The 21,220-nt window shown below is 40.2% G+C and overlaps 1 protein-coding gene across 41 annotated transcripts in view; it reads right to left on the reverse strand.

Annotated features, from left to right (window-relative positions):
- Positions 1 to 21,220, reverse strand: part of DLG1 (discs large MAGUK scaffold protein 1) — a 441,602-nt gene that overhangs the window by 208,340 nt on the left and 212,042 nt on the right. For 40 of the 41 annotated variants that reach the window (XM_073358919.1, XM_073358923.1, XM_073358918.1 and 37 more), the window contains 2 exons: positions 5,581 to 5,631; positions 2,807 to 2,931 (listed from right to left, as the gene is read on the reverse strand). In XM_073358919.1, coding sequence (XP_073215020.1) covers positions 2,807 to 2,931; positions 5,581 to 5,631 — 176 coding nt within the window. Of the gene's footprint in view, positions 1 to 2,806; positions 2,932 to 5,580; positions 5,632 to 20,050; positions 20,108 to 21,220 lie in introns of all 41 variants that reach the window. The other variant, XM_073358943.1, reaches the window with a different exon arrangement.

Here is a 21,220-nt window from a genome sequence, read left to right on the forward strand (position 1 = left end):
CAATTATCCAATTTATCAAAGTCACTTTGAATTCTAATTCTGACCTTCAAAAAGCTTGCAATCCCTCTCAGCTTGGTATCATTCCCAAATTTTATAAGCATACTCTACGCTCCATCATCCAAGTCATTAATGGAATAGTACCAGACCTAGGACAGACACCTATGACACCTTACTAAACATGACCTGACAATCTGATAGCGAACCACTGATAACTAATGATATTTAGTAATGATAATTTGTAAATAGTTTATAATGATAAACATTAAGATTTCAGCTAACTTCTACAAGAAGCATACCACTAGAAAGTGAAGTAAAGAAGTCCAAATGGTGAAATCAAAAATGGAACTAAATTAGTTCTATCTGCAGAACTACACTGTGTAAGTATTATTCACTGACAAAAACCTTCATTAATGCAGTTAAGATTGCCCAGAGTTATCTCATGCCCTTCCAGAAGGTCAAGTTTAGCAAAATTCAAACCTCTGCAAATCAGGAAATACAGAATTAAGGCACATGCCATTGCCACCTTAGTCACTGGAAATGATCTGAATGGACTCCAGGTGCATTCACTGTATTAGGTGTAGCTGTGCCAAATGGTGGAAGCAATAGCTGGAGCAGCTTAACTGTGATATGAGATCTGCAAAGGCCTTCCCCACCTTAACTATAGCTCTCCACATCCATCTGCTGCATAGAGGACTCAGAGAGACATGGTGAGGCCCATTATTCTCAATGAGATGGTCTCAACTGAATGGTTTCAGAGTAACAGCCGTGTTAGTCTGTAGTCGCAAAAAGAAAAGGAGTACTTGTGGCACCTTAGAGACTAACCAATTTATTAGAGCATAAGCTTTCGTGAGCTACAGCTCACTTCCTCAGATCGTGAGGAGCTCACTTCCTCAGATCGTCAGATCGCTGTAGCTCACAAAAGCTTATGCTCTAATAAATTGGTTAGTCTCTAAGGTGCCACAAGTACTCCTTTTCTTTCCACTGAATGGGAACACCTCCTGCAGATGAATGCAACCAGAAACAGCTCTGAGATGTGTTAACTGTTCCTTTTATGTCAGTGGGTGTTCCCATCCCCTCTCCCCAGTGCTGGAGAGATTGTGATATGCATCTAGCATGCTCATTCTCAACTCCTCATCCCAGTCTCAGCAGTGAGTTCTCCGTATATTCTCCCACTTTGCAGGTTCTCGGCTCTCCATCCAGAGGTGCAGGGCTTCCCTAGATAGAGCATGGTGAGGTGCTCAGACACCCTTACAGGGACAGGGTCCCTCAAATCCCAGTTCACATGAATTGGAGCAGGGAGAGGGGCTTAGACCCTCAAACACCTGGTTAACAATAGGGGGTGGAGAGTTACACCCACATAGATGAGCAGCCCCCACTCAACATACACACAAGGAGGCAGGCCCCCCAGATCCCAGCACTCACACAAGGGGTCAGGCAACCCAGATCCTGTCTCACACATATAGGTGGAGGGAAAGGAAACAGCCCCTTCCCCTCTGATCCTAGCAGACACACCGCACACGAGTAGGGAGAAAGCAGGGCTAAGAGAACCCTCTGCCCCTATTCTCCCCAAGTCACCCTGCCATTCACCTGCATGTCCCGCTTCACTCCCAATCTCCGTTCCCAACCTCTCACCTGAGCCTCCCATCCTTCCTTCCCTACCATACATCCCCATTTATCCACCTCCCCATAATCCTTCCTCCCCTCACTGCAGCCTCAAACATCTCTCTCCTCCTCCCCCGCCACCGACTTGTACAACCCCTCATTCTCCTCTCTTCCTAACAAGCATTCAAATTTCTAATTCCTCCATCACTCAAATATTTTGACTATATTCACTCAAAGTCTAAAAAAAATAAAATAAAAGCAGTCAAACAAAAAAAAACCAAAACCACACCCTGACAAAGGCAGATTTTAGTAATATGCCTTCAGACCTTTTCCAGATTCCTGCCTTAGGTGGGACTCAAACTGACACTGGTTGGGTGGATCAGGTTCACAGCTGACTGCTTATCCCCTTCACCTATACAAATGTTGAATGTGTATGGAAGAAAATGTTGGAAAAAATACATAAACCTTAAGAAAAGCTGTTTAATTCAGTGACTGTATCTTGGGAACCCTTGGCAAACTGACCCCAAATTTGGATTACTAACCCCACCCTGTGTCCCAATGAGTTCAGACGCAGGGCATCTGAAGAACTGGTGTAGAAAAGAAAGGTGCCTTTTTACTCCCACTCTCGTAGGCTGGCTTGGGGAGGGTCAGAATTTAGAGATGCTCAAGGTGTGCTCTAAATGGCAAGCTATAGAGGTCCCATGGGGATTTTTGTGTTGGTCCATAATCAGAAGAGTGCTCTGCCTCCTTCTGACATGACTCTTTCCCCAGGGTGTGTGTAGAGTGGATGATAGAGATGGACTCTACATCACCTGTGGATTCCCTGTCAGGCCAGAGCCAGGGTTGAGAATCTGTCCCAATCGCTTCTAGACAAGGGATGCTCTTAAACTAAATACTTACCTGTTGTCAACAGTCCTATTGAATTAAGGAAGACCAAGAAATTGGTACAATATATTTACACCATGTAACAGAAAACTGAATTCACTAAATTAGAGATGTTGGATTATATACAAAACAAATAAACCCTGTTTAATTTACGTAAAAAATTATTTATGTTACTTACTAAATAAACGCTGCATAAATTATAGAGTATTGTTTCTTTTAAATTATACCAGTAGAAGAAAAAATAATAAAACCACATGAAAATGTTTTGTCCTTTCCCTTCTAATAACAGGCACTGCATTCAATAATACAGTTGACATACCGTAATCTTCCATCCTGAGCAGCTGCACCCCCTGCTATGATTTTTGTAATGAAAATACTTGAGTCATCCCCAATGTGTGGGTTGTCCGTACCACCTGCAATGCTAAAGCCAAGCCCTGAATTTCCCTGAAAAATAAATATCACTTAGTTGCATAATTTTCTTTTAAAAATAAGTAGGGTAAAAGCAAATCAGGAAAGAAAACATTTTATGTTTTATCAAACAGATATAATTCCACTCCTAGTGGAATGCTGCTGAGCCTATATTATGTACTAGAGGATAACATTTATTTTTATTATTTTGGAAAAAATGGTGAGAAACTGACATGCCCTTCAAAAATAACAGAGAAACAGTTTCTACTATGGTGTAAACTCCAATTTGTTTATCGCTACAGGAACAAGTCAGATTGTGTCAATGTTCATGTTAACAATAACAACTAATCAATAAAGCTACTGTGGTTTCCTCTTTTGAGGCAAAAGAATCCATCGGTTGAAAAAACGCTCCAAACACACACACTCTCCAGGAACTGGAATGTCGGATTCTGATATTTTGTTGAAATGCTACAAATTATAGACTTTCTTATCCCATAAGCTCTGCAGAAATCACGTGCTCATTGTTTTCAGCAAATACCCTTCTCTCCTCCTGTTATAGTTTCAAAGGGGAAAAAACTATGTGGAAAACATAAAACATGATGAATGTTAAAGTATATGTTTTTAAGCCTGATCTAAATTTACTCTATTTGATTTTAAGTATCAGCTCACTGCTGACTTGCCTATATTACTGTCCTAAACCGTCTGTGGTTCACACTGCAAATTACTGTGCTATAAAGCTACACTGTTAGAGACTTTCTAGAGATGCTTTCCCACCTTGTTCTGTACAAGTGTCTCAGTCTTACACTAACACAGAAGCTGTTTCAGTATCTGTCTTCTGCCAAGTAGAGTAATCATGGCCACATGGCTGACAGTTTTATAAAGTGGATAAATGAGTGGACTAGACTGAGACTACTTTTGCTTCACTTGTGAACTTAGTCAAACTAGAACAAATATTGCAATTATGCAGCTCAAAGAGATTTTAAAAATTCTCAAATGGAGAGAGAAGAATTAGTTACTGTGGCTACATCATTTGTGTCTCTATAACATGTTTGTTTTTCCAGTCACTGAAGTATTAATATTTTCATTTCATTTCAGATTTATTTTTGAGGTAAAGGAGTAAGTACAAAATCTTTCTATTAATTTTGGATTCTTTTATACGCTATTTTACCCAAAGATATTTGTTGCTCTCTACCCCCACAAATCCTCCCAGGGGACAAAAGGGGAGTAAACAGTTTGCACCACAGATGAAGCTGTGAATTTCCACTATTTCCTTTGCTGTAAATCACCACTCTCCACATCAAGACATCATAATAGAAATACAAATTCTCCTTTCCTCATTAAGATATGAACTGAAATTTATATTCTAGAGCTTGTCAACTTTACTGCTTGAATGAGAAGGGTCCCTGTGGAACACCTCCATTTCTGCTAATTGATTATAAAAGAGGGTAGGTGCATTAACAAAATCTGGGTCTCCCACTCTCTGCTATTTACTGAGTACTACTACTCTGCTAGATTTAGAGTCTGTTTATTTTATTTGTCATTTACAAATAAGCTGCAGGGCTTGTTTGATAATGCTATGGCTCTAAGTGGAATGCAAGCTCATGGAAGGACAATGGAAATTACAACAATGACAAATGAGCTTTATTGTTAAATGGGGAATGCTCAAACTGTTAAGAAAAATCCAGAAATCTTGAGCACAAAAATATCACTGCAGTTGCCATATACACTGCTCGAGTCTAACAGAACCTGGAATGCACATAGATGTAAAAATGCTTGTTTTAACTGCAACATAAGGGTCCATTAGAGCAATGTGTATGAGAACTGTAGCGCCATTTTCATGCTTAAGGTTTTGAGATTTTTTTTTAAGCCATTTGAGTTTTTCACAGTACTCAAATGTCAGAAAATCTCAAAAACAAAATAAAACTAATTTATTTAAATTAACTATATTGCCAGAGCACTGCAACAATACAGAGTCAAATATCACCATTTAATATTACAGATTAGATTTTCAGTCTACAATGTAAACTACAATATACTATACTGTTAATGAATTCTCTGTTATTCTGTTAAAATGTTTATTAGGTAGGTAGATAAGAAAATCAAGTCATGACCTAATATATGTACAGATATCAAAATGTTTGGTTTAACTGCAACATTTAAGGATTTTTGTCTCACCCAAGCTAAAATACAAGAGCAGCTGGTAGACAGACTTCAGTACTTCTGCTGTCTATACCAGTGCTTAATTTGTAATTAAACAGATGCCAGGGCTCAAGCAATCTTTTTACTTTCACAACTGATGAAGCAAGCCCAGGGTTGCCAGGGCTATGAACTTCAAGCTTCACATGCCCTGGCACGAATTAAGCACTGGTCTAAACTGTACTGATATAATTATCAAAACTCACAAGACAGCAATTTTGGAATGGCTATGGAAGTTCCAGCTCAGTTATCCGAACAGTATTTAACAAGTATTAAATTAAGAATATAAAGCGTGTGCAAAAGCAATAAAATTTGTGCCCCTTTCATACTCACTATTCAATATATTTCATATTTAGGTTAAATTAATAGATCTAAAAATAAATAGCATTGCTGTTTAACCGCAGGCCGTCAAGAGGCCAATCTTGCCATATACAAATAGTATGAATTTCCTTCCAAATACAATTTATGGAATAGCATTTAGAATATTACCCTTTCAAGTGTAATTTCTTCATATTCATAATCTGCATCCGTGCCATTAACCTAAATGAAGGAAAAAGAAAAAACGTTCTGTAGAATTTTACACTCCACATAGCACAGAACATTTGCTCAGTACTCTGATGGCTTACTCCCCTCTCTGCAGATTGATTCAAATTCCTCTGTAAGCTTGTATGCTTCCCAGAGTACCCCCTACTCTAACCACTAGATTACGTACTGTACACTCACTTAAAATCTGAGTTTCAGCCAGGCTGATTTAGATTTAAGTTTTTAACCTCCCGGATGTATCGGTATGCATGTTAAAGATACAAGTTCTACATACTTTGGAGCAATAATCTTCTTTAATGACTTTGAACAAAATGAAAAAATCTCTAGAGATGAAATGATTTATTTTATGTTTAATCTAAAGAGAAGCTGAGACCATCATCCTTGCCACTGTACCTATTCCTGCTAAGTGGCAGCAGGGAAATGGCAATTCTGCATATTGTCTGTCACTGGAAACTAATAAAAATACTTAAACTTTTACTCAACAGTCACAGTAATATTTGTCATTTATTATAGATTGTAAACCTTCAATAAAAAGAATAAAATAAAACAGAATATTTTGTAAATTAAACTTAAAACTCATATATTCTTTCCAAGTTTTGTTCCAGGATTTGGTGTAGCATGTTTCCGTCTTTAGAAATGAGTTGCAGTTAAGAGGAATTGTTTCAGAGTAGCAGCCGTGTTAGTCTGTATTCGCAAAAAGAAAAGGAGTACTTTTGTGGCACCTTAGAGACTAATCAATTTATCTGAGCATAAGCTTTCGTGAGCTACAGCTCACTTCATCGGATGCATTCAGTGGAAGTTAAGAGGAAAGCTTCCTCACCCCAAGGTGAGATGCCTGTTACTGACTGTGTTGGAGCTGAAATCCTGTATCTTTCTTGGAGTATGAAGACCCATTAACAGTTCAGTGGAATTTGGCAGTAGCTTTTTGCTCCTTTTGCTGTGTTAGGGGTGCTCCAAGCAATGTCTTCAAAGCAGCTGTGTTGCTAAGCCAGTGTCTAAGCAAAACAGCATAGCTTCAACCCTTTGTCAGCAATAACAGCTCATTCAAGTTAGGCTTGGATTTCTTGGTGCCTCCACCTGACTGTTTAAGGTAGTCAGGAACCTTACCTTACCTCCCCTCATAGTTTCAACTATCCCCAAACTGGTATTTATCTCTATGATTAGCCTGATACCTTGTAGATATACTCTACTGACACCTCCATACTCATTGCCAGTTGTTTACTACTACTAACTACTTTTGAGTACCATTTGACTCATTTAGCTCTACCTTGTTTTTCAGTTTCTATTATCTATTGCCCTCTAGGTGTCTCTGTCAGTCACCTACTGAAATTGAAATACTGGTCTTTGTCATATTTATCTTGTGTTTCCTTTACTGGAAATAGATAATTTTACCTCACTTCTATGAGCATTTTGTAATTCTTTTTCATGCCTTATTTGATTAATTTAATTTTATAAGTTGGACAGACAACTGCCCAGATCTTCTGATCTCAAAGCAATATTGTCCATAACTTCTGGCCTCATTTGCAGTCCAATTCTCTAATCACATTTTAATTTTTCTCTGTGTTTAAACAGTTCATTCCCACTTCATCTGACTACAGGGGCTTAAAGTGACTTAAGCACTGATTTTGATAAATTCAAGAGTGAATCCTGTAGTCTGTTGTACTCTTTTTTCCCCGCTAATGTCAATCCTTAAGTGAATTCAATTATATGAAGGCATGGGTGAGGACTTCAGCTGACACTGCATTGAGGAAAGCAATGTGTGGGAGTGATATAAAGAGAAGGAAAATTCAGATTAAAAAGTAAATACCACCTTTATAGACATCATAGGCAGATGGAAGGTTTGAGTTGAAGAGAAAAGGAGTACTTGTGGCACCTTAGAGACTAACCAATTTATTTGAGCATAAGCTTTCGTGAGCTACAGCTCACTGCATCGAAAGCTTATGCTCAAATAAATTGGTTAGTCTCTAAGGTGCCACAAGTACTCCTTTTCTTTTTGCGAATACGGACTAACACGGCTGTTACTCTGAAACCTGAGTTGAAGAAATAAGCCAAAGAGGAGGAGTTGTGATGATCCTTTTGCCCAAATGAAGCACTGTTTAACAAAAAGAAAAGGAAAGGCACTGAATGCATCCGAGGAAGTGAGCTGTGGCTCACGAAAGCTTATGCTCAAATAAATTGGTTAGTCTCTAAGGTGCCACAAGTACTCCTTTTCTTTTTGCTAATACAAACTAACACGGCTGCTACTCTGAAAACTGTTTAACAGTTAGCTGGTTGGAAGTTGAGACAAAGTCACAACTTTCTAGGAGAGTAAAGGTACATTAAAAGGCATTGAAAGATCTGTATGACATTGACAGCTAAGTAGTGTAGGACTGAGATCTTATTATTTATTCCGTGAACCATGTTGTTTGAGTGTGCTTCTAAAATTGTCAGTTTAATGAGCAACTACTTGTTAATGCCAATTCCTTGTTGCAATACAAGATGTTTTCCTCTATAATATTTTTAAATAGGCTGGTCACAGTTAATGCCATTTTCAAAGATACTATATTAAGTTCTAACTGTCATTTTACTACTTTACTTTCAATTGCTTCAAAGCTGATTCATTACACAGATTTTGCCACTTCTTTAGTCTTCCTCTGTTTCTCAAATCTGGGTTCAAAGATGCCCATTCTACAGAAAGCTTATCACAAAGCTTTGAAGGATTTGATCACCTCAAAGATCACAAGGCCTAACTTTAGCCTTAACTTTGCTAGATTTTACGGTATTGTGACACAGCCTGGCCAGAGGGCAGCAGGGGAGTGTTAGACGGGAGCCTTATTCTCTGCAGAAGGAAGAAAGTTTGCTATAGATTAATTAAAGCACCTGAAGCCAATTAAAGCACCTGAAGCCAGTCACCTGATAAAAAACCCCTGCTTCAGTCAGACAAGAGGAGGAGTTGAAGCAGAGTGGTTTGATGCTGGATCAGAGAGCAGTTTGGAGAGAGGAGAGTTTGGAGAAGTGCTGCAGTGGGCTAAGACCACCAAGACACCAGGTAAAGGGACACGTGGTTTGTGCAGAGGGAGGGCAGGAAGCCCCACAAGCTGAAGGACAGGATAGGGAAGTAGCCTAGGGGAAGGAACCGCTAGTTTAAGTGGTTTACCACTATCCCTACAGCCCCTGGAATGGGACCCGGAGTAGAGGGCGAACCTGGGTCCCTCCCTCTCCACTCCCCTCCTCTAGAACACTAGTGGGGTAGTTAATACCCCAGTTCAGGGGCAAGAAACGGTGCCCTGAACCCCCACCCAAGAAGAGAAAGTGTGAGACCCATCATAGTAGTGCTGGCAATTTGCTGCACGTGGTGTCTGGGGTGGGATCTATGTGCTGGGGATTTAAACGAGGGTTAGCCAAAACCCTCCCATCCCTAAGATGGATGACATGGTCAAGGCCCTAATACAAGCCACTGCAGCCCAGCAGCAGGCTATCTGGGTCCAAGCAACTGCCCAACAGGAGGCAACTTGGATGCAGCAGGAGACTAATCGTCTGATGAGTCAGGCTGCCCAGGACCAAACCAAATGACCCGCTGTATGCAAATGTGAGGGAGGAGGTAGTGGAAGTTGTCAAGGTTCCTCCCCCACTCTGAACTCTAGGGTACAGATGTGGGGACCTGCACGAAAACCTCCTAAGCTTGCTTTCATCAGCTTAGGTTAAAACTTCCCCAAGGTACAAATTAATTTTATCCTTTGTCCTTGGAATATCCACTGCCACCACCAAACTCTAATTGGGTTTACTGGGAGACGCAGTTTGGACACGTCTTTCCCCCCAAAATCCTCCCAACCCTTGCACCCCACTTCCTGGGAAAGGTTTGGTAAAAATCCTCACCAATTTGCATAGGTGACCACAGACCCAAACCCTTGGATCTGAGAACAATGAAAAAGCATTCAGTTTTCTTACAAGAAGACTTTTAATAGAAATAGAAGTAAAGGAATCATAGAATCATAGAATATCAGGGTTGGAAGGGACCTCAGGAGGTCATCTAGTCCAACCCCCTGCTCAAAGCAGGACCAATCCCCAATTAAATCATCCCAGCCAGGGCTTTGTCAAGCCTGACCTTAAAAACTTCTAAGGAAGGAGATTCTACCACCTCCCTAGGTAACGCATTCCTGTGTTTCACCACCCTCCTAGTGAAAAAGTTTTTCCTAATATCCAACCTGAACCTCCCCCACTGCAACTTGAGACCATTACTCCTTGTCCTGTCCTCTTCTACCACTGAGAATAGTCTAGAACCATCCTCTCTGGAACCACCCCTCAGGTAGTTGAAAGCAGCTATCAAATCCCCCCTCATTCTTCTCTTCTGCAGACTAAACAATCCCAGTTCCCTCAGCCTCTCCTCATAACTCATGTGTTCCAGACCCCTAATCATTTTTGTTGCCCTTTGCTGGACTCTCTCCAATTTATCCACATCCTTCTTGTAGTGTGGGGCCCAAAACTGAACACAGTACTCCAGATGAGGCCTCACCAATGTCGAATAGAGGGGAACGATCACGTCCCTGTAAAATCACCCCTGTAAAACCAGGATGGTAGATACCTTACAGGATAATTAGATTCAAAACATAGAGAATCCCTCTAGGCAAAACCTTAAGTTACAAAAAAGACACACAGACAGAAACAGTCATTCTATTCAGCACAGTTCTTTTCTCAGCCATTTAAAGAAATCAAAATCTAACGCATACCTAGCTAGATTACTTACTAAAAGTTCTAAGACTCCATTCCTGGTCTATCCCCGACAAAAGCAGCATACCAACAGACACACAGACCCTTTGTTTCTCTCCCTCCTCCCAGCTTTTGAAAGTATCTTGTCTCCTCATTGGTCATTTTGGCCAGGTGCCAGCGAGGTTACCTTTAGCTTCTTAACCCTTTACAGGTGAGAGCATTTTTCCTCTGGCCAGGAGGGATTTTGAAGGGGTTTACCCTTCCCTTTATATTTATGACAGAAGTAAATGGCGTACCCGTGCAAGGAAAGACCAAAGGCCCAAGGCCATATTACGTGCTCAAACGCAATCTGTTGTACAGGATAGTGCAAATACGAAGGGAAGAAGTAGAGCAACTATTAGTCCCACGGAAATACACAAGGGCAGTACCAGAGTTAGCTCACAGTCACCTATTTAAGGGACATCTAGGAGTAGACAAGACACTGGATAGAGTCCTAAGAAGGTTTTATTGGCCAGGAATACATGCAAAGGTCCAGCGCTATTGTGCCTCCTGCCCTGAATACCAGTTGCATAGCCCCCAACCTCACTTGCAGGCTCCATTAGTACCTTTGCCTATTATTGAAATCCCTTTCGAGAGGATAGCCATGGACATAGTGGGCCCACTGGAAAGATCGGCACAGGGCCACCGAAACATACTAGACATCCTTGACTACGCCACGCGGTATCCAGAAGCCATTCCTTTAAGAAACCCCACATCCAAGGCAATAGCAAAAGAACTACTCCAGGTTTTTGCCAGAGTGGGCATCCCTAAGAAGATCCTGACAGACCAAGGAACCCCCTTCATGTCAAAATTAATGAAAGACTTATGTACCTACTCTGCATCCAGGCCATACGGACCTCAGTCTACCATCCACAAACAGATGGACTGGCCAAGCGGTTTAACTGTACCCTTAAAAGTATGATCTGGAAGGTGGTAGCACAGGATGGAAAAGACTGGGATATCCTTCTACCGTATCTAATGTTTGCTACATGGGAAGTCCCCCAGGCGTCCACTGGTTTCTCTCCCTTTGAACTACTATACAGACGCCACCCACGCGGAATATTAGATATTGCCAAGAAAGATTGAGAAGAACAACCCAACCCAGGAACGAATGTCACTGAGCACACAACACACATGAGAGAGCAAATAACTCAAGTAACCCCTATAGTACGAGAACATTTGGAAAAAGCACAAGAGGCCCAGCAGACATATTACAACCGTCGGCCGAAAGTACGGAGATTTCAGCCAAGGGAACGGGTGATGGTGCTAGTGCCGACAGCAGAAAGCAAACTCCTGGCCAGCTGGCATGGACCATATGAGATACTGGAAGCCATTGGGGAGGTGGACTATAAGGTCAGACAACCAGACCGCCAAAGGCCAGAGCAAATCTACCACATCAACTTACTGAAGCCCTGGCGTGACCGGTCATTCGGGGAGCTCCACCCCAGACAGACGACCCACAGGGGCAGGTGAAGATATCTCCTGAGTTAACTCCAGAACAACGAACAGAGGTCATTGATATGATCTAATGGAACCAAGACCTGTTCTGTACACAGCCGGTTTGTGGACACATGGTTTGTACAACACTGGTCCAACATCATATTGTCACCAGTCCCAGAGTAAAAGTGACAATACGACTGTACCAAATACCGGAAGCTAAAGGGAAGAAATTAGGACAGAAGTGAAGAAGATGCTGGAACTCAGGGTTATTGAAGAATCCCACAACCAGTGGTCCAGCCCTATCGTCCTAGTCCCCAAGCCTGACGGCATCCTGAGGTTTTGCAACGACTTCCAGAAATGGAATGAAGTATCCCAATTCGATGCCTATCCGATACCATGCATTGACGAGCTAGTTGATCAGTTAGGCAAGGCCCGATACCGAACCACTCTGGACCTGACCAAAGGATATTGGCAAATTCCCCTGGCCGAGAATGCCAAGGAAAAGACTGCCTTCTCTAAACCCGATGGACTGTTCCAGTACACTGTCCTCCCTTTCAGACTCCATGGGGCCCCTGCAACATTCCAACAACTTATGGACAAATTGCTGCAACCCCATGCCAAGTATACCGCTGCCTATCTAGACGACAGTCATCCATAGCCCTGACTGGGAAATGCACCTAGGAAAAGTAGAAATGGTGCTAGATGCCCTGCAGAAGGCCGGCCTCACTGCCAACCCTCTCAAGTGCGTGATAGGACTAGCTGAGACCATATACCTCGGGTATGTAGTAGGGAGAGGTTTGGTGAAACCCCAATGAAACAAAGTGGAGGCAACACAAGGTTGGCCTCAACCAGTCCGCAAAAAGCAGGTCAGTCGGAGATTCATACCTCATTTCGCCACAAGAGCAGGGCCATTGACAGATTTGATAAAGGCTCACGGCCCTGAGATAGTAAAGTGGACTGATGCGGCAGAAGGAGCATTTGCAGATGTAAGGACAGCCCTTTGCTGCCATTCAGTACACACAGCCCCAGACTTTGAGAGGGAATTCATCCTATAAACAGATGCCTCAGAGGTAGGGGTGGGAGCCGTCCTTTCGCAGATGGTAGGGGAGGAGGAACACCCGATCTTGTACCTCAGCTGGAAACTCCTCCCCAGGGAACAAAAGTATGCAGCTGTTGAAAAGTAATGTCTAGTGGTAAAATGGGCTATGGAGACTCTCTGCTACTACCTACTGGGGTGGCGGTTTACCCTTGTGACAGACCACGCCCCACTCCAGTGGATGCACAGAAACAAGGAGAAGAACGCAAGGGTGACTAGGTGGTTCCTATCCCTGTAGCCTTTCCATTTCCGGGTACAGCATAGGGCCGGAAGCCAACACGGCAACGCTGATGGCCTATCACAACAGCACTACCTCTCGTCCCAAGTAGTCCAACCCCATGGTGTTGTGCAGGGGAGCGGGATATGTGATACAGCATAGCCAGAGGGCAGCAGGAGAGTGTTAGACGGGAGCCTTATTCCCTCTAGAGGGAAGAAAGTTTGCTACAGATTAATTAAAGCACCTGAAGTCAATTAGAGCACCTGAAGCCAGTCACCTAATAAATCTCCCCTGCTTCAATCAGACAAGACGAGGAGTTGAAGCAGAGTGGTTTGGTGTTGGAGCAGAGAGCAGTTTGGAGGGAAGCAGAGGAGAGTTTGGAGAAGTGCTGCGGTGGCCTAAGACCACCAAGACACCAGGTAAAGGGACACGTGGTTTGTGCAGAGGGAGGGCAGGAAGCCCCACAAGCTGAAGGGCAGGAGAGGGAAGTAGCCCAGGGGAAGAAACTGCTAGTTCAAGTGGTTTACTGCTATCTCTAGGGCCCCTGGGCTGGGACCCAGAGTAGAGGGCAGGCCCAGGTCCCTCCCTCTCCACTCTCCTCCTCTAGGACACTAGTGGGGCAGCTAATATCTCAGTTCAGGGGCAAGAAACAGTGCTCTTAACCCTTCCCCCACCCCCAAGAAGAGAAAGTGCAAGACCCATCATATTAGTGCTGGCAATTTGCCACAGTATTTAAGACAGTATTCTCATCTATTGTATTACTCGTTTTCTATTTTGGAGGTCTCAGTCTTCCTGTATAGTGTTAGATATCTATCTTTTGTAGCCATTGTTTTCATGACATTTGTAAAGGGACTTTTTCCTGTTGTCATATTTCTGTTGAATGCTGCAGAACTCTGTTCATAATTCAGCTACACAGACAAATACCATTCTATCACGGACAATTATAAGGTTTAAATTTTCCTACTTTTCTGATGTCTGCAAATATCAAGACTATGTCTGTATAACAGTATATACAGTATATAAAATTAGTATAATTTTTTAATTAAACACGTATGACTAATATTTTGGTTATGTTCTTAGAGATTCCTATTGGTTTATCTTATTTGCTATGTCTACAGATCAACTATTTAAAGTATATCTCCAGAATGTACCGAGAGCTGCTTTTTCATTTTAATTTCAAAATTGAGTGTTCACATTAACTCAGTTGGTAACTTGTCAATTTTACTTGTTGATTATTATAAACATGTGACATTTCACTCCTTGGCTAAAATCCATGAAGTACTCTTATTAGAATATAATACTACTGTAATGTCCATCTCACTAGGCTTCCTCCTCCATCAGTGCTCTTCAGTATATTTGGGTTCACACAACTAACCTCATTGCTCAGATATGGATATTTTCATGGTTAGCCATTACTTTCATACCTTTCCTAATTACTGACATGTTCAATTAAGTTTAACATTTATCAGTGGATTATTAAATTCCACATACTATTTCATCATTTCATCTGCACAATCTACTTCGCATTCTATTAATAATTTATCATTAGCTTCCTTCTTTGCTTCCATTTTCTGGGTATCACGGATTTCCTTTTCTTCCTTGGAAAGCTCTTCCAAGAGACAATTGTTTTTAAATATTTTGGATTGTTTAGATTTTAGCTGATAGTAATGAATATAAATAAGAAGTTAGGAATTATAGAAAATTAATAAGAGAAGCCAAGGGACACTGGGAGAAACCTATGACTAGCAAAGTTAAGGACAATAAGGGAGTTGTTAAAAAAATATATTGGGAACAAAAAAACTCCTGACAACGATATTCATCCATTACTTGGCGGAAATGGTAATATTATCCGTAATAATGCAGAAAAGCCAGAGATGGCCATTAAATATTTCTGTTTTTTCATTTGGGAAAAAATCAGATGATACAGTCTCATCATATGGGTGATGACAACACTCTTTCCATTTAATTAGCAGCTCTGGAGGGCATTAAACAGAAGCTACTAAAGATAGACATTTTTAAAGTAGCTGGTCCAGACAACTTGCACCCAAATCTTAACAAGTTTAAAAGAGCTGACTGAGGTGGTTACTGGATCACAATTGTAGTTATCACAGTTCAAGAAGGATGTTGTTAAACTGGAGAGGGTTCAGAGAAGAGCCCCAAGAACCCTTCAATTATTAGAAAGCATGCCTTATAGTGATAAACACAAGGAGCTCAATCTATTTAGCTTAACAAAGAGACTGTTAAAAGGTGACATGATGATAGTCTATACGTACCTACATGGGGAAATAATATTTAACAACAGGCTCTTCAATTTAGCAGAGAAAGGTGTAACATGAGCCAATGGCTGGAAGTTGAAGCTACACAAATTCAGACTGGAAATAAGGCATACAATTTAAATGGTGAGCATAATTAATCATTGGAATAATTTATCAAGTGTCATGGTGGATTCTCCATCACAGACAATTTTTAAATCAAGATTGGATGCTATTCTAAATGATATGTTCTAGGACTTATTTTGGGGAAGTTCTATGGCCTATGTAATACAGGAAGTCAGACTAAATTATCATAACGGTCCCTTTGGGCCCAAATCATCTATGAATCTAGATTTAGTTGTTGTTTTAACATTAAGTGGATGACTTGAATGTTAAGTCAATTTCCATTGCTACTGAAACACAGTTTTCTTTAATATTATAAAGCCCCATGGCACATTAGATTGGCTTTCAAGGTACGTTAATACAAAATAGAAAAGGAGGACTTGTGGCACCTTAGAGACTAACCAATTTATTAGAGCATAAGCTTTCGTGAGCTACAGCTCACTTCTTCAGAAGAAGTGAGCTGTAGCTCACGAAAGCTTATGCTCTAATAAATTGGTTAGTCTCTAAGGTGCCACAAGTCCTCCTTTTCTTTTTGCGAATACAGACTAACACGGCTGTTACTCTAATACAAAATAGTAATTACTATCTTAAGTGCATTTCCTATATTCTTAACACCCTAAAAATCACAGCTTGAAAAACATTAGCTAAAACTAAACCCCTCCATAACATTTATGCAAAACTGTCATCATATAAAAAAACATACAGCATTTGTAAACACGGCCACAGCCCAGTACCTGAGATACCAGTTTTCCCAATACTTAAAAGGCAAAAAGAAAAGGAGTACTTGTGGCACCTTAGAGACTAACCAATTTATTTGAGCATAAGCTTTCGTGAGCTACAGCTCACGAAAGCTTATGCTCAAATAAATTGGTTAGTCTCTAAGGTGCCACAAGTACTCCTTTTCTTATGATGAACTAATTATAATTAGATGTTTATTGTACTGTGTTACTACTGGGTGTATTAATTTTGCATTGCCATACTTCAACACATTTTGACTGTAGCCAGGAATAGTGCTTGAAACACTAGAACAGCTGAGCAGAGTGTTGGGTGAATACTGTGCTCCCCGCTGAATGAGACTATAGAGAAAGAACAGGTAGAGGTTTTTTTACACCTGAAATCAATAAGCAGAAGAGGAAACAGATACTTATGTTACTAAGCTGAGAACCTTGGCCTCCACATGTAACTGTGATCAGGGAATCTTATGTCTCCAGAGAAAGGGTTGTTTGTGAGACATGATTATAACCTAAGGGAGCAATTACTGATAAAAAGAGATCAAACCTTGGAGAAATGCGTCCAAATAGCAAAGGCTGTTAAACTAACCAAGGAAAAGATCAAAACAACAGCCACCAATACAGAAAAAGTACACATACTCAAGCCAAAAGAACTTAAGGGGCAGGACAGAGACAGACCAACAGAGAGTGGAGGTATCATAGTCTAGAATATGTACTGGAAAAATGTCCAGACTATGGGCAATGGTGCAAGGAGGGTGGGAAACCAATCTACCAAAGAAAAATTCCAGCAGTTCATGCTGTGACACAAAAAACAGAAACTATCTTCAGTGTGACCATGGTAAATCTGAAGTCTCTCAATGTACATGCACTGGAGAAAGCAACTATCAGCTATTCAACCTCCATATTTGCAAATATTCTATTAGATCAATAACAAATGCGGCTCCAGATGAATTGTGAAACAACCTGCAACGTAGTTCAAGGCAGGGCAGTGCAAGCCATAGATTTGGTTGCAGGACAGCACGAGAAAATTCTCAACATGACAGAGAACAGGACAGATTCTAACGACATAAAAGGTCATATTCCAAGGAGATATACATTTAAAGGACAAGCTTAAGTTGGAAGTGGCATTCCTATGTGCAACCCATGAGAATATCAAAACACAAAACTGCATTACCCCTTGTGGAGCCACACAAGAAGGAACTGGAATACCTGCAAACAAGAAGCATCATTTGCCCCACTGAAACTAGCACAGAGTTCATCAGCAGCCTAGTAGAGGTACAACAACCTTCAGGTAAAAAGGAGGTACAAAAACTGAGAAACTGTATCCCTTGGAGCACGGAAAAGCTCACTTACCCATTACCAACAACCAGGGTGGATTTGATTTAAATCACTAGTCAGGAAGACTTGATTTAATCAGGGATTTCTCCATAAAAGTGCATTCTCGTTGGTTGTTATAACCTTAATATACATTCTTCACAACTTTGAGAGAGATGCAGGTTTCGTTTTTAGAAGCTACACACTATACATTTTTAAGTGATTTATTCTGAAAACTTTTCAAACTAGTTTTACAGCTATATCACAAAATGAATGATTGGTTATTTCATTTACCAAAGGTAATTGAAGCAGATATTTATGAAGTCATTGGGAGGTGAACTATCTCCAATTCAACAGGTTAATCATTAATATTTGGAAGATTTTCTTGCCATGCTGTTTTGGGAGGAGATCACCACCAAACATACATTTAAATTGTTTTATTTAACTAAAACAACAACGTTATGTATTCTGGATTTTTTTCTTCAACAGCAAACATAATATTTTAAAAAAACAAGCATATGAATTTTTGAATTTAAACATTCAAGTTCTTTAAAATCAGGTTTGTTTTTGTTCAAATTGTTTTTAACTAAAATAGTTAAATGAAATATTAAAAAAAAAATCAACTGTGTCAGCCAGGTCAACACGAGAAACTTTAAATATTGGCTTCTGCAGCTAACTCAGTCGTCTTCACCTTAATTTTCCTGTCTGTTCGTAATCTGAAAGAAAAACCAGCTTTCCTGCTTTTTCAGGTCCCAAACAATTTCTCAATTTGGAATGAATTACTCCAAAGCAAGAAAATATTCTTTCTACACTGGCAGAAGAAGCTACTGCTGTTAAAAGTGAGATTATTACTTCAATGGTCTCTGAATCCAAGTACTTAAGTGATTTCCACCAGTTCACTGGTGTGTAACTTTCTTTAAAACATCATCAGCAAACATATATTTCTTGAATGGTTCACCCTTAGCTCTGAAGTTTATTATAGTTAGCATTATGGAGGGATGATTGCTGGATGTCCATGTCATAGCCAACTTCTCTTCTTCAGCAGTTAAGGTTTGACCCTGGTACTGAGTATTGAGATTATTTGCAAGAAAATGAGCTGGAGATAGTGCTTGTCCCACTCGTTTTTTTAATGTTTGTAATTTAACTCTGTCATTGCAGATTTCTCCTTTTAAGATCTCACTTGGTTCCTTCCAAATTTCAACGGCATCAGCAATAAAACAGCTATTTCCCTGCATTTTGTGCAAGGCTACAGAAATAGGCTTCAAAGTACTCAGCGTGTGTTCAACGTTTCTCTTAAGCCCATTGTTGAGAACTTTGACTGTGACAGTGCCATCTATTTTTTCACGACTTTGTTCACAAACTATCATCAGATTAGGTCAGTTCTTGATACAGTGCTCAGAACAGTCCACTACTGAGTTCCATCTCACATCTTGTGAGAGCGTTAGCTTGGTTCCTCCCACTTTTTTCAGAGCAGCTGCTGAAAAGTGGTTGTTACGGAAGCATTTTGCAATTTCAACAACATTAGCCTTTATTTCTGGAACACCGAAGTCTTTGGCTAGGAGGCGCATCAAATGAGCATTGCAACCATATGTTATTAGCTTGCAAATCTCTGCTAAATTTCTTCTCATCTAGGATACATTTTTGGCATTGTCTGTGACCAAGCTGCGTACCTGACATTTGAATTTTTTTTCAGTTTGTTATAGCTTTTACTGCAACTTCTTGTAAGTATTCTGCTGGGTGTGCATTTCCTGATTTATCAATTGTTTCTGTAAGGAAGACATTCCCTTCTTCTGTCGTCACACAAGCACATATTGTGGACATTACTCCATCCATCAAGACTCAGGTTAAAAATTTCACCCTCTAGACCTTTTGCATACTGCTCAATTTCTCTTTCATACACTTTATCCAACATATCCTGGTCTTAATGACTGAACCATGTTAATGAAGCATGGGTTCTCAATCATACAGAAAGGAGAATTTGTTGCATAAATAAATCAGGCAACTTTTTCCTCAATTAACGCTTTTTGTAATCTGCTGGTTCTTATCACAAATTTATTATGGTTGTTTCTGGATGATGGAGATTTTTCTTCTTTTTGCTAGGTGATATACTGTGGCTATATGACATATATGGTGTGACTGAAAAACTATCATTGGCAGATAACTCTGAAACTATAGAAAATGATGGTGATCTTGAAAGTGGATAGTCTTCAGAATCCTGTATGTTGAGGATGGATTCTCCTAAACTAAGTCAATGCAGTTATTTAATTATTACCACCACACTGCTCATTTAGTATTACTCATTGCATTCACTGACACTCAGTACTACTTTAAAGGTGAAACTGAAAAAGGAAGTTCTGCCTATTTCAGCTGTTTATTTTTTATCACAACTGCATCTAAAATGACAGGACCATAGAGTAACAACTACATTTTTTTGCTCAAACATGAGAATTCAAGAATAGTCCAGAAGGAAGACAGGCAGTCCTTAAGAAAAAACTATGAAATAGAAAAGTTTACCAACCTGAAGATCCTGCATGTTCAGACATGCTCCTTTCGTCGTCTTCAACACAGCTTCCTCCTGAGAAGGAACACTTCTCATGATGTTGTTTCATTCGGGCAACTGGGCCTTGCATTTCTTTGTTGTACTGTTTGCATTTTGCATGCATGCCTGTCTTACCCACAGGTAGAGCAACTTCATTAAAATATTCCCAAACTGGGTCTCTTTTATGGCTTTCTGCCATTATAGGTTTTCCCTTCTAGTGAGAGAATGGGATGGTAGATCTCAAATCAATGAAGGCTACACTCAGAAAGACCTCAAGACTTCTGGAATATGCTGCTCAAACAGTTTCACTTTTGTTTCTACTGCCTGTCCCTCCCTTCTCACATTTATCTCCAGACTTCTTCTCCTTGTCTAGATTTATTCTGCTCCCAACAATCTTCTATTCATTGAACTTTTTGAAACTTTGCACTTTTAGAGAGAGGTAAGGGATTGACTCTGTGTACACATTTGCAGAGGGACAATAGGGTTGAGGTCTGTTATTTCTCACCTCTATATATTATTTATTTATTTTAAAACATTTTTGCTGTTAACAAGCATATTATCCCTGGAGACACAAATCCACAGTTTGAGAACTGCAAAACTATGCATCTCTGATGGTATCTTCTGGACTGAGCACTGAGTCCCATTGGGTAGATAGAAAGATTAACCTAAATAATCTATACAGAATCCCCTGGAACCCCATAAAATTGGGTCCCTAATCCACCAACTATTGGAATTCATTTACAAAACTTTTCTTAAACATTACATGAATATATTGTTTCATACTATAGAATTAGAATTTATAATCCCTATTCCATGATGAGATCATCTTTGAGCTATAATGTATCTTAATTAAAACTATCTTTAGATAAGTCTTTTCCTCAAAAAGCCTTTTATCCAAAAAATCCAATTTAAATTAAAAAAAAAATCAGATTTTTTTTAAATCATTTATTTTTATCCACCCTGCCCACAACTGAGGATATACCTGATATATCCAGCCACCTTAACCATCTATGGTACACATTTGGGCAGGAATAGCTTTGACAATCAGCCCAGCCCCAGGGCTGTTGCAATGTAAATCTCTCTCCAGATGGAAACTGTTCCATACCCCTAATCATTTTTGTTGCCCTTCTCTACACCTTTTCCAATTCT

The sequence above is a fragment of the Lepidochelys kempii genome, chromosome 9 (genome assembly GCF_965140265.1).
Source record: "Lepidochelys kempii isolate rLepKem1 chromosome 9, rLepKem1.hap2, whole genome shotgun sequence".
In the NCBI taxonomy this organism is placed as follows: Eukaryota; Metazoa; Chordata; order Testudines; family Cheloniidae; genus Lepidochelys; species Lepidochelys kempii.